At 41.1% G+C, this 14,601-nt stretch overlaps 1 protein-coding gene across 3 annotated transcripts in view; it reads right to left on the bottom strand.

Annotated features, from left to right (window-relative positions):
* Nucleotides 1-14,601, bottom strand: part of HECW2 (HECT, C2 and WW domain containing E3 ubiquitin protein ligase 2) — a 153,741-nt gene that overhangs the window by 72,573 nt on the left and 66,567 nt on the right. Inside the window, exons 1-2 of one of the 3 annotated variants that reach the window (XM_051622829.1) lie at nucleotides 7,689-7,791; nucleotides 978-1,085 (exon numbers count right to left, since the gene is read on the bottom strand). In XM_051622829.1, the coding sequence (XP_051478789.1) occupies nucleotides 978-984 (7 nt within the window). In that variant the 5' untranslated portion in view covers nucleotides 985-1,085; nucleotides 7,689-7,791. The other 2 variants (XM_051622828.1, XM_051622827.1) reach the window with 2 other exon arrangements.

Below are 14,601 nucleotides of genomic sequence, written 5' to 3'. Positions count from 1 at the left end.
AGAAGAAAAAAAGTCAAGACCTACAGTGCTCAGCACCGCAGTGTACAGTGAAGTAACAGAGTGGGAGGTGGGGTTTTTTGCTGGTTTTTTGTTTGGTTTGGTTTGTTTTTTACTTTATGAAGGAAGATTCATTGCTTTGAGGCTAAACAGGAGGTAAAGCAGCTCACAGCTCTTTTGGGACTGATTGCCACTGGCATATCAGAAGTTCCAGCAAGCTCAGACACAAGGAATAGGACATCAAATCTTTAGGGGATCATACACTTTAGATGGTAAGACAGCTCATTTTCAACAAAAAGAAAAGAGGAAAATCAACAACAACAAAACGTAGAAGGAAATAATAATAATTTTAAAAACCACATAGCAGAGTAGCCTAGCTTCCCATAAATCCTGGCTGCCTAAGGGAGCAGCATAGCTCTATGATTTGAAGCTTGGCTACCAATACTCATCACGGAGTTTAACTGCAGACTTTTTCCTCCAGTCATACAGAGACTTTCAATACTTCAAAACTGCCTAGTGGATTTCACAGCACAACAAAACTTCAGCTGAGAAATCCTGGTACAAGTGGTCATGAGGCTGGCACTTCCTAAAGACAAATCTAACCTTCATACTAACAATCATTAGCAAGGACTACTAGCTTATTACCTTTTCCATTAATGTTTCTCCAGCTGAAATTTTAAACGTCTTGGGAAGGGACTTCATCTTTCAATGCATATATACTATACAACACTGCACAAGGTAGCCTCTTCCTCCTTTAAACTGAAACATGTTGCTTAAGAACATCCCTAGAATACAAATGTTCATCTAAGCTCAACTCCCATTTTTATGATGTCCAGCAAATGCATTGGAAAATACTGCCCCTCAGAGCAGCACAATCAATTCCTGATTGACGAAAAGGGTATCAAAAGCCATCCTGTTGACTTTTCTTGACACAAAAGCAGGCTTAACTTTGGATATGCCTTGGATAAATAGGTACTCACACTCCATAAAATAAGGGCCAGGTTCAATTCGCCACACGATTTGTCCTTTCTGCGTGCCAGTCACTCCCCGGTTCTTGGAATCCCAGAAATTGGCTGGAGAGTTCTCATCTGAAAGGAAAAAAAAAAAATTCTAAGTAGTATTTACAATAGTAGTTTTCCTGGTTTTCTGTTTCAAGAGGCCCTGTTAAAAAAAATAACCTGTGCTTACAAAAAAAAAATTTAAAACCCAAACTAACTGGCAAAGGGTAAATGGCTTCTATTCTGCGGTTGTTATTAGACCAATTTATATAGAGCAAGCAGACATGCTTACAGCCAAAGTAAACACAGAGTTTCCTACAAGAAGTGACCTGCCAAGGTAAAGTATTATTTCAGAACTTCCCTACTCAACAGAGAGGCTATGGGAGTGTATAGCTGATGGAGACTTCATTACAGAGTTACCACACCATTTTATAAGGTAGTCCTGTGAAATGAAAATTTAGCATTAATTCCCTAGCTAAGGAGTATGGAATTGCAACTAGAGGTATCATACTTCAGTTTTTAATACATTCTGTGTTAGAACCTAGAGAGAATATTTTTATATGTACACCAAAAGATCTGACACTTCCAGTTTCCCGACAGTTATTCTTATAACTTATCACTGAAGTTGAGTTAGAGGCTCAAAGGGCAGAACTGTCTCTTAGTAAGCCAGAGATTCACATGAGAGATTCAGCAAAATACATTCAAAAGAGGAGAACTGAGAAGTATAAGTATCTGCAGATCAGCTTGGCAATATCAGTATTTTCCCCTCCCAAACCAAGGTTTTTATCTTAACAGTAATGAACGCAGGTCTTGGGGTTTGTTTTCTGTTTACAAGCCTGTATTCAGGCACCCAGAAAGCGACATGAATCAAAGAAAACTGGAGTGAGAAGCTTTTTGGAAGAACACAAAGGTTAGCCACCCAGAGGAAGCTGACATAAATCCAAATTAACTTGTTTTGTACAGGAAGTTCTTGGAGAGTATGCATCATAACGTCAATGCACTTAGGCAGCTTATTCTTTATCAGACAATTTTACCTACAACCTCAAAAACAACATCCTAATTCCTTCCTACAGCACTTGATACTCCTTAGTCTCAAATTAAGGTTTTTTTAAATATTGTGTCTTATTACATACAGTTAGACACATTCTGCCATCTTACAGAGACTTCACTAAGTACGTAGTCTGCTGCAACTGTGTTCATGAAGCTCCTATCAATTCAACCACATTTTCTTTGTGCTTTGTAGGAACTGATGCATTGAAAGGTAACAGAATTCTCACCTACATGTTAGAAACCCATACACTATTTATGCAAGAATAAACAACAGTGCAGATTTGTTACTTTGATCTTAAAAATACAAACTTAACACTAAAGCTTCTCTTTCTCCTTTTCATTCTGATTGCTTATCTTGGAGCATGCACAATAACTCTACTGCATCATGATTAGTGCAGCCTGTACATTCACATCCCATGCATCACATCCCATCCAAACTGACCTGCAGAACTTTACCAGGCACACACACTGGACTTCCACGATTTCTCCAGAATAAGTTATGCACCCTGTCTGCAACCTGGAAGAGCTCTGGAGAGTCAAGAGGTGGCCATGGCAAGCTACGGACACTCATACCCCTCTGGGCATGGGTGACTTTGAGAACTTTTAGAAGGCTGTGCTCTGAACACCTCAACATCACAATGTGTCCTCTATAGTTTCATAATTACCTCAATAACAGAGAGAAGGGATAGGAGACTTCTAATGTCTATGATCCCTGAGCATATACTACCCTCAGGCTTAACTTTTTGAGTGGAATCAACATGATAGTACATAAACTGCATACGCCATAAAGTCAAGCACATAGGCAGTAAAAACTTAAAACGTATAATTATTGTTCATTACAGCAAAAAACCTTTCAGAATAAAGAAAATTATCTCATCCATGTATTTTTGCCTTTTTTTTTTTTCTCCAAAGCTATATAAAGAGGAACTCTGAAAGTACACCCTGTAAATCATCCCATGGGCCTCCGAAAAATCTCTTTATGTGGCTTGCAATGACACTTTAACTAAAACAATTCACTGCTATGCACTTATTTACTTTTTTTTTTTTTAAATGTCTTCCTAACCCAAGGCCTCACTATTATCTTCCACAGACAGAACCCTGAGAAGCTGTGAAATGTAGCTTAACTTCCAGCAAATCTACACCTAGTACCTACTTTGGTCCACTGTGTAAACTTGGTTATCCAAAACATCACTACAAAAAGCAGGCAGATTCTTTAAAAATTCCAGTTACCTTAAACAGAGTTGTAAATTATTCAGTGTTCTCATTATGTCTAGGTAAATAAAGATGTATTGTATGACTAAAGACCACCTCCCCTAGCATTCTCTAGTTCATCTGAATTTCTGAATTTAATCAGTTGGAAGAGAGTCTGCTTGTAATTCTAAGCAGAAGAGATACTTGGTACATTATATCAATAAACATGAATTTTTTTTTATTCTTACCTTGTTAAACAGTTGAAGGAATGCTGAAGCAATGAAATATGCCTTTGACTGAGATTTTCAACACGGAGGCACAAGCAGCTATTCTTTGTATTTAAAATCAGTAACTAAGTAAATTCAATGGTAATTTTTTAACAGGGTATTACTGAGCATCAGAAAAGGTCCTACGTGAACTGACTTCGAATTTTGAGCTAACAGTTACAAGAAAGTCGAACATTTCCTTACAATTTAATTAATAAAATCCAACATTTATGAAAGTGCCTGGATTTTCAGACCTTTCATGAAGGAATAGTCTCCTTTGCAGCAATGAAGACTAAATCATTCACACTCTGCCCCCAGGCACGCTGCCATTGCAACAGAAGGTGGTGGAGACAGAGGGATGAAAAATGCTGACAGGCCGTTGCCTGTCAGCAATCAAATCAAATTACAGAATTTATTTTGGACAGTTTTGATTTCCTTCTGAAACAGATTATTTTTTTCTCTACTTTCATGATGTTATTCACATAGGGGAAAAAATAACATTACTAATGTATATGGAAACATGACCGCAAACATCAGCTCATGGACTTAAATAAACAAAACAACAACGCTGAACAGCTAAAAAAAAATAATCAAACAGTATGAAAACATTAAGGTTGCCAAAATCTACTTATCAACAGTGCAATTAAAAACAGCTAAACATTGACAGCACCAGTAATATTCATCTGTGCAAAAAAACAACACAAAAAAACCCATATAAAAAACAACACCAACCTATCTGAGATAAGGAAAAGCAGTTTCAGCATTACCACTAGCTCATCTCTCTTCTTCCCCAAAACGTATATATGTGCGTATATACACACACACACTATACACACACACACACTCTCTACAGGGAACTACAATTCTAAGAAATTCTAGTCTCCTTTTAGCTGATAATTGTTGCTGTTTGTGAAACTGGCAGCTGTTCCAGAATCTGGGCCAAAGAGAAGATATAAATATCCCTTCCCAGAACATAAAATATGCAACAAAATACTGTCTTACTGCATTGGTATCTTGTCAAGTGAGTCTAACTTCTGAAAGAAATTTAACAGTTCCAGATGTATAGTATCTTTCTATCTTCAGTCATTCTTTGACACACAATATTACAGAAAGTAACTTATCTCTCAGAGCTGCAGCCCCTGCACAAACAGCACGCGTGGGACAGATTCTACATTGAAAAGTGGACAGCAGCAAATGCATGACTGTGTGGAACTACACAGTGACCAGAGCACCTTGAAATCACTGTAAAGCAAATGTGCTCTAAGTAACAATGTTTTCTTTCTTTAACTGCTATGCATGCAATCAGCCAAACCTGGCATGAAGAACCAAGCTAATTTTTTCCACTTTCAGGCTTCACCACCATTACAACACCCTTTAAGGTAAGCTTGATATCAACAGCATGTGCAAAACCCACAGCTTGTGCTCCCCCTGTCAGCATTGTAGCTCTCCACCTGTGTCCACAGCTCTGCCCTGATGTGACTGTGAATGGGGTGTGCAGCTCCCCCTGGCAAGCACCAGTTTGGTGTGGCTATTGTGTTTGAAAAGCAATTAAGAAGTATTGGATAAAGGGATGAACAGTGCAATGAAAGAAGGTGGCATTGCTTTTACAGAATTAATTTTCACAATAGAAGTGTGCCCACAGAGGCGTTAGGGTCATAAGAAGCTCCAATATGCCTTTTCTGTACTGGAGGCCCAGAGCTGAAGACAGCACTTCGATGTGTCCCACCAGTGCCAAGTAGATGAGAAGGACCATCTCCCTCAACCTCCTAGATAAGGCCTTACCTAATGCAGCCCAGGATGCCAGTGGGTGGCCAGGGTACACTGTTTGCTCTTGTTTAACTTGTTGTCCAAGAGGACCTCCAGTTATTTTTCTGAAAAGCTGCTTTCCAGACCATCAGCCCTCAGCCTATCCTCATGTCAGGAATTATTCCTCCCCAGGGGCACTTCCCTTTGAACTTCATGATGTTCCTGTTTGCCCATTTCTTTGGCCTGTTGAGGTTTCTCTGAAAGGCAGCACTACCATCTGAATTGTCAGATGCTATTCCCAGTTTTGCATAAGGATGCTATGGGAGACAATGTTGAAAACCCTGCTAAGCCAGTATCTAACATCAGGGGCCAGGAGGCTCCTTGAGGAGTTCATGTTTTGTTCTTCGTGTCTTGTGCTTTCACTATTTCTGTCTTAGGAAGAAGGATAAACTACCCAAAATTTATCACCTTACAAAGTCATCTTGCATAGCTTAAATCAGCAAATAAATAAATAAGGTACAGTCTTTTGTAAGACAGTTGAAAAAAAGAACTGCTACCAATTAATATCTGAAACAAGACTGATAGTCCCAGTGCATCGACTGGTTATACACAAACCAATCAATGCTCGCCTGCTGGTCCCAGTTTCTGTGGTCAGCAGTGTTAGCTTATGGGATAAAAAGCTTGTCTTCATGAACACACGGGATTTTATTCTTCAAATACAGAAGTATTAGAGAAGTCACAAACTCCCAGTGGAAACATCACGGATTGCTTCCTGCACAGAAAAAAATGCAGAAGTTCCCTATGGTAATCTAAGGGCTTCAGACTTTTGCATACTGATCTCTGCTCTGTAACACATTTATAAAGATGCTTATATGCAGAGGTCAGAGAGCAGGTGATGCTTCGCAGATCCTGAATGGTTTTAATTATATGCAATTATAGAATTTTCATCTTCCACTACCATACATTGGGACTCTAATTCACAGCTCTTGAAAAATCTGTGCAGCTTAACTCAGAAATGATAAATGGTGTTGGTAACACCATTGTATCCCTGCATAATGCTATTACCCTCATTTGGGATTTACATCCCAATCTCCATTTTTTCATCCCTTTTCAGAAAAGCATTTATGCAAAAATCTTTTGAAGTGCTTGCATTGTTTATTCTTAAATGCTAACTTTCTCAGTATTTTAGGTTATTTTTAGTAAATCCTCAGGCACTGAAGATTATGCGAGTTATGCATCCAATTATTAGGAGGAGTGTTTATGCTCAGCCTGGATAAGCTTATAAACGATAGATATGAACGTTACTTCTCTAGTCAGGTGTTCTCTTACAGATCTATCAGAGGAGCTGGAAGGTTGGTAGATAGCAAGGCTATGGATGATTTTGTCTCAAGGGGAGATTCTTCAATCTGCCATGAGTTTCTCCCACAAGCATACCTTTAAGAATTATCTTCCTCTACCTATTTTACTCTGTCATTTCACTCAGTCTTTAAAAGTAACAGGTTTATGGTATCTGCATCAGAAGATATTTCTGAACTTAAAATTAAGTGAAACATCAGGGGATCTCCAAGCATTGGCATTTCCAATGTAAAACAGAAATCTGTTTTATGTGCATTTACCTGCATAACTGCCAAAACCTCCGTCCCGGTGTCAGTCAGTTCACTCTGCTGTTTGGTGTGAGCACAGACTTTCAGGCAGTAAAACAGACTGTCACCAATATGTAAGGTTAGTAAGAACTACTACTATTCCAAAGAGTACTTACTGTGGATTTTGAGCAACTGACTGGGAAAGTTTGCAACACTACATTTAGTGCAGTATTTTCACTTTGGTAACATCTAGTAATTTTAATTCTAGAAAAATGAAAAAAAGTCATTTAAAACATCTGTGGGTAATCGTTAAAGAAGTAGTACAATCTTTACTGAGCTAGCTAACTAAATCAATGTCTCCTTTATATCCAAAATATGTGTAAAAGCCATTGAAAACCACATCAGGACACATTTAGAGGAGAAGACAAGTTTTATCACCTGAAGCATCACTCCTTTTCTGGAAAGCCAGTAAGTAAATTAATAATTTCAAGGCAGACCTTCTGTTGTATGTCATTATTATAACAAATCACATTATGTCAACCCATTTAAAATACACTGCACATCAGCTACTACCATACAAACATAAACCCACTACATACAGGTTAGGTTCTGTTATTTACAGAATTCCCCCTCTCAGTCTGCGAATGGTTCACAGGCTTTCTGGTGGAAGCAAGACATTTCTCAGGGAAGACAACACTAGTGTATGCAGTACATGGCTGAAGTTGAAGATCAACACTTACTTGCACCTTCTAGCCTTACCTCGCCTTTCAAAAGGATGCATGCGGATCCTAAACTGCATTCCTCCATCTGAGCCCAATTAACAAACTGAAGAGTAAAAAAAAAAAATAATGCTTTACCGGACAGATCCTGAAAATCACATCTCGGCTCCCAGTCACAAATGGTATTTTTTACAAAAGTTGCCTGCTGGAGCCAGCATGTGCAGCTGAATTTGGAGGCTTTAGCTTTGTATTAGCAACGTTGCATAATCTCAGCTCCACGAGGTGCATCTGTCCTGTCCCTTCCTCGTGTCATTTGAAGGAAAGAGGTTTAGAAGATGTTCTCAAACTACTGCCCAGCAGTTTCTAGCAGTTACACACAGTTGTCTGCCTCTTCTCCTTTAATCAAGGGTTTATCTAGGTTCAAACAGCCCGTGCTAAAACATGCAAAGTATTACGTCCTTCAAGCTCAGCTATTTGCAGCCACTCCCCTCCAAAGGGTACAGGATGCTGAAGCCCCATCCTCCCTCCACTTCCTTCCTTGCCTTGTCCATGGGAGGATTCCGAGGCACAGCCACGGCCCCGCACCGTGGGGCGGGCTGATGTAAACAGGAGGATCATTAAATCCTAGAAATGACGGCAAAGCAGCCACAGCAACGAGCACAGCAGGAACTCACTGGAGGTGCTGGCTTTTGTTTACTTAGTATTTTGCTCTCCCACGTCACTTCCCCACAAATCCAGTTATTTTACAGAAGACAAGATGGCTCCGTGACATTTGGCTGGGGTAAAGCTGCTTTTAACCTGGGATAACCCAGCATGGAGCACTCCTGAGCAGGAGGACAAGCAGGTGGCAGAAAACTGCCCTTACTGCCTCTCCTCTTTCAGGCTGGCAAATACCATCCCAGCACAGAGGCTCAGACAGAGCTCTGACTGCTCACAAGCTGCCTGGTAGATGCTGCCCACACACCTACAACTCCAGGTGCGGAGACATTTCATATAAACTATAATATTACCTAGAAAGGTTGGACCAGAGGATTCTTGAGGTCCCTTCCAAACTGGCATTCTATGATTCTGTGATTTCTTCAACTTATGGCAAGGACTCAAACAGTGCCAAACCAGCCCCAGTACCGCAAGAACAAAAAGGGTACTTAAAAGTATCTTCATAATGTGGTCCATGGTCTGTAGATCAAGTCCATTGCAGCCCACATTTCATGAAATGTTATGCCTGTGAAGCACTAGGCTCAAGCTCACAAAGCAAATCGTCTTTTTCCTAGTAATAATCAGATAATGAAAACCAGAAAAAGTAACTCTTACAGTAATATTTATTCATACTCAGCTTGAAGACTCTCAAAAAATGGTGTCAAAGAAATTAAGGACTTCTTGCTCCTGAAGAACCAAAAGCTACTGTATTACTTCACGTTTGCACAAGCACTTCCAGAAACTGTATTTTCAAAGGCCAGGAAAGGAAAGAACACCAGAACTAGACTACTCTAAGAGAAACTTAAAGCACTGCTGCATATTAAGTGGCTGGAAACTGTTCTCCCTTCAATGCCAAAAGAGCAATTCCAAGAAAGCTGACAAAGTTCTTGGACAATCTTTAAAACCACCCAAACAGCTACTAGATCCCACTACATGCTATCAAACATCTCTTCATTCTTCACAACACTTTTGAAAACTTGGGCAGTAATGAAAATATAAGGCACAATTCTTCAGCTGAGAAAAGCAGGGACAGGAAAGTAAGAAGCAAGAGAAAGGTACAACAGATGCTCTTACAGCCTCACATAGGAGGGCAGCAACTCTTTGGGCTCTACATGATGGTGATGGTGCACTGTCAGAAGCTGCAGGTAACCCCTGAACTCCAACACAGACCCAAATATTGGCCTCTTGGTGACACAGTCCTGCTATATTAGCATCAAAGGATCATCATTGTGGATATTCAGATATTTAATATCATGACCCAGGGTCAAAAAAAGGAGAGGTGCTTGCTTCTCACTGCACAGCAGCAACTTGTTCCCTTGCACACAGAAAATCAAGGTTCACATACCTCCACTTACCGCTGCTGCGCTGTGGGCAACAAGAGGAAAGACCCTGTTGGCACACTCTCAGGTGCCCTCAGTGACCCCCTGCATAGGACATATATAATGTTGCTGACGTTCATGGCACTCTTACTTTACTCAGCAAAGCTGTGACTGACAGGATGGTGAAGCCATATCATACATCCTATCCAAAAACTAAACAACGAAACCTTTTTGCTATTGAAGCTTAAATTAATATAGCAGCAAGATCTTTGCTCTCATTTTCATACACAGACTTTATTCTGACACTTGGCCATAAGATGGACTACTTCCTTCTTTTTCAAGAACTGCACTACTACATTTTATCTCTTTCTACATGTACACTAGCAGTTCAATGTGGGGATCAGAGCATCTCTGAGTGCTCACACAATGTCATATTTGAAGGCAAAGCAGCAGCTCAAAGATTAGTTACCTAGAATGCCGGATATAAAGATACTGAAAAGAGAAAACAACCAAACAAAAACCCCAAGTATTTATGACACAGTACATTGGCGGAAATAAAGTGGAATTCTACTTCTCTGTTTTCAAAGTACAGACATCATTGAAATTCAAAGCATTCAAAGATAAAAATAAATCCTTTCACCCATCTCACTGGCAAACATTCAAAAGCGTAACAATAGGAAGGAAATGACCTCAAGCTTAACCTCTTTCCTGAAAATCTTATTAATCCTCCTCCATAAAATGATGTGCATTTCATTCCCATCTAACCTTCAGGTTTCGTTCATGTGCCAGCCCCATGGTACAAACACTCCATGCACCATGGGTTACCAACCAGTTCACCAGGTTCACCTGGATGTCAGATCCTACACAACACACCTACACAACACTTGGGTATTTCTGCAACCTGCCATAGAACTCTGGATACTACAAGAAACACATAATGTGACACAAAAAGATTCAGCTAGCAAACAACTGACAGATGGTACAGCATGCCTTCAGCCATAAAGACCATTAGATACTTAATCATATAGCTGAAAAGTCACTACATTTTTGCAAAATGCTAATAAATCACCTACCATTTGGTTCACTGTAGTCCAGACGGCTGAATGCAGGGGTAAATACAGTGTGTGAGATGCTTTCACCTCCTGAAGGAAACATGCATCTGGGCAAGAACCACACCACCTCTCAAGTCAACTCACAACTGTTTCAGCTGTGGATGGTCTGGAGAAAAAGTGACATCTGCAGGAGATGGAGACAGCCTGTTCCTCAGAGGGATAGCCAAAAGCAGGGGCCATCAGGCAGAGAACAGTTGGAAAATTCAGATTTAGGCCACCAATGGCTACTGAAGTTGGACTACACTTATAATCATACATACTAGACTAACTTGGTGGGCTATCACATTATACTGACTAGAAAACAAGATGGCAGCAAAGATACAAGCAATACACTGAAAAAAAGGGGAGCCTGCATCTCTTTTGTAACATCACCCTTGACACCTTCAGGAATCTTCTGGTCTTGGGGTTTTTTTAAGCACTTTGCACATATGTCTCACATCTTGTTAAAACATCTTCACAATAAAATTTTCTTCCCAATAAACTCCTCTCTGTGATAGTAAGGGAGCTAGGAGACCAGCACGGTTAAAAAAGGAACTGCTGGGCAAACTCAAATGGAAAAGGAAAATCTATAGATCATGGAAGGAGGGGCTGGTCACTTGGGAGGAATATAGGACTGTTGTCAGAGAATGTAGGGAGGCAACTAGGAAAGCTAAGGCCTCCTTGGAACTTAACCTTGCAAGTCGGGTTAAGGACAATAGAAAGGGCTTTTTCAAATACATAGCCAACAAAACTAATACCAGAGGCAATATAGGCCCACTGATGAATGAGGCGGGTGCCCTGGTGACAGAGGATTTAAAGAAGGCAGAGGTGCTGAATGCCTTCTTTGCCTCAGTCTTTACTCCTGCAGGCTTTCCCCATGAGCCCCAGTTTCATATAGCCCCAGTAGAAGTCAAGATAAAGGAGGAGTTTGCCCAGGTAGATGAGGATTGGGTTAGGGATCAGTTGCGTAATCTGGACATCCATAAATCGATGGGTCCGGATGAAATGCACCCAAGGGTGCTGCGGGAGCTGGCGGAGGTCATTGCTAGGCCACTCTCCATCATCTTCGGTAAGTCATGGGTAACAGGAGAGGTGCCTGAGGACTGGAGGATAGCAAATGTCACTCCAGTCTACAAGAAGGGCAAGAAGGAGGACCCGGGTAACTATAGACCGGTCAGCCTCACCTCCATCCCTGGAAAGGTGATGGAACAACTTGTCCTTGGCACTATCTCTAGGCATATCAAAGATAAGAGGGTCATCAAGAGCAGTCAACATGGTTTTACCAAGGGTAAGTCATGTTTGACTAACCTCATAGCCTTCTATGAGGAAATTACTAGGTGGATAGATGATGGTAGAGCGGTGGATGTGGTCTATCTTGATTTCAGTAAAGCATTTGACACCGTCTCCCACAGCATCCTTGTAGATAAGTTGATCAAGTATGGGTTTGATGATCAGGCAGTGAGGTGGATCAAGAACTGGTTGAAAGGAAGAAGTCAGAGAGTTGTAGTCAATGGGGCAAAATCTAGTTGGAGGCCTGTGACTAGTGGAGTCCCTCAGGGGTCGGTACTGGGACCGGTGTTGTTCAACATCTTCATCAACGACCTGGATGAGGGTACAGAACGTACCCTCAGCAAGTCTGCTGATGACACCAAGCTGGGAGGAGTGGCTGGCACACCAGAAGGCTGTGCTGCCATTCAGAGAGACTTAGACAGGCTGGAGACTTGGGCGGGGAAAAACCTGATGAAATTTAACAAGGGCAAGTGTAGAGTTCTGCATTTGGGGAAGAAAAATGTCATGTACCAGTACAGGTTGGGGGCTGACCTGCTGGAGAGCAGTGTAGGTAAAAGGGATCTGGGGGTCCTGGTAGACAGGAGGGTGACCATGAGCCAGCAATGTGCCCTTGTGGCCAAGAAGGCCAATGGCATCCTGGGGTGCATTAGAAAGGGTGTGGTTAGTAGGTCAAGAGAGGTTCTCCTCCCCCTCTATTCTGCATTGGTGAGGCTGCATCTGGAGTATTGTGTCCAGTTCTGGGCCCCTCAGTTCAAGAAGGACAGGGAACTGCTTGAAAGAGTCCAGTGCAGAGCCACAAAGATGATTAAGGGAGTGGAACATCTCCCTTATGAGGAAAGGCTGAGGGAGCTGGGTCTCTTTAGTTTGGAGAAAAGGAGACTGAGGGGTGACCTCATCAATGTTTACAAATACATAAAGGGTGAGTGTCAAGAAGATGGAGTTAAGCTTTTTTCAGTGATGACCAGTGATAGGACAAGGGGTAATGGATACAAATTGGAGCATAGGAGGTTTAAGGTGAATATCAGAAAAAATTTTGTTACTGTGAGAGTGACAGAGCACTGGAACAGGCTGCCCAGAGAGGTTGTGGAGTCTCCTTCTCTGGAGACATTCAAAACCCACCTGGACGCCTTCCTGTGTGATGTACTCTAGGTGACCCTGCTCTGGCGGGGGGGTTGGACTAGATGATCTTTCGAGGTCCCTTCCAACCCCTATGATTCTATGATTCTATGATCCAGTTCCTCATCATATCCCCAAATACATCCTAACTCTCCCACAACTTGGTAGCCTAAAGGTGTTTATCTCCTGCTTTTAATGGTAGAACAAAAAACAGAAAAACCCCTCTGTATATACAAGTAGCCTAAAGGCCTGTTATTCTGGGACACAACTGTTTAGCAAATCTAGAAACAAGCCATTTTTTCTAATTAACTATAAAAGGTAATTTTTAGGGGTAAATACTGTCAGAGCTAAATTATGTAAAAAAATAGAGAGAAAGAAACTTTATCTAAGATTTTCTGTGTCATTTTATCTGCCAGTCTAAGTTTACTGCGGAATGTTTTTCATCATTTTCCTTCTCAACTGCAACCTTATATGGTGTCAGATAAGCACTTCTTTGCTGGCAGTGCCTGAGCTGCTGAGCTTGCTTGAGCCACATGTAGAAGAAGATTGCAACACCAAGAATAAAGGGCATGCACTTTTATCTGTGACCACGTTCCCGTCAAAGTTTTCTTGCCAGAAAAACTAGAAAATATAACAAAGTATCCCTGCTGTGGGATACCAGCAGGGATGTGCTTTTGTCAACACAGCCCATCCTGCCCCCGGAAAAATAAATAAATAAACATTACCAACAAAAGTACAGTTTTGCTAGCACAGCTGCACTTACAGAGAGGGCTTTCTCTGGTGTGGCTGTCTTAGTACAGGTCAAACGTATTCCCACAGCCAGCAGAAAAAGTGAGGGGTCATTTACTTTATGGCCTGCATGCTGTTTTTCTATGGACCAGCAGCATCTGGTAATGTATGAAGATACACAATGCAGAAAGGTACCAGAGAAACTGGGGGGGGTTGCTTTGTGGCTTGGTGTTTTGTTTTTGTTGTTTGTTCTTTTCTTTGTCAAATATTTCTGCAGTGGAAACAGTGGAAAACACTTCAGGAAGGGTGAGATGGTTATATGGCAGCCCCATCAGGTCTAGCATTGGGGTCAACCACCTCATTCCTCTCCCTCCTTAATTGCCTCAAAACACACTTGGAACAATTCCTCCTCTTCAATAAGATCTTTACTATAATTTAGTCTGCTGCTGCTCTCTGAGAATGGTACATATTTTCTCTGAGAACTGGAATATTCAGGCTAGTTAAAGTCTGGACAGCACTGAGTGGCCCATAATACAGCAGCAACGAGACTGAATGATGTAGTGATGTCTTCTGGGTTTAATTTCAGTAAAATTTATGCTCATTTGAGAACCACTACTAGCTCATAAGCTAACCTTAAGTACACTTTATTCCACGTGTAATTATCCTCTGACTTACCCTTTGAAAAGATGCTTTCTTTGTAGAACTGTCAGCAAACACCATTGCCATAACTGAAAGGCTTTAAACTAGAGTCAAGATGACTGTGCTATTTTTGCTTTGTTTTGTTTGCAAATCTAAAAATGAAACACCGTT

The sequence above is a fragment of the Apus apus genome, chromosome 6, assembly GCF_020740795.1.
Source record: "Apus apus isolate bApuApu2 chromosome 6, bApuApu2.pri.cur, whole genome shotgun sequence".
Taxonomy (NCBI): Eukaryota; Metazoa; Chordata; class Aves; order Apodiformes; family Apodidae; genus Apus; species Apus apus.
Note: the sequence above shows the minus strand (reverse complement) of the source record. Positions and strands in the feature narration are given on the sequence as shown.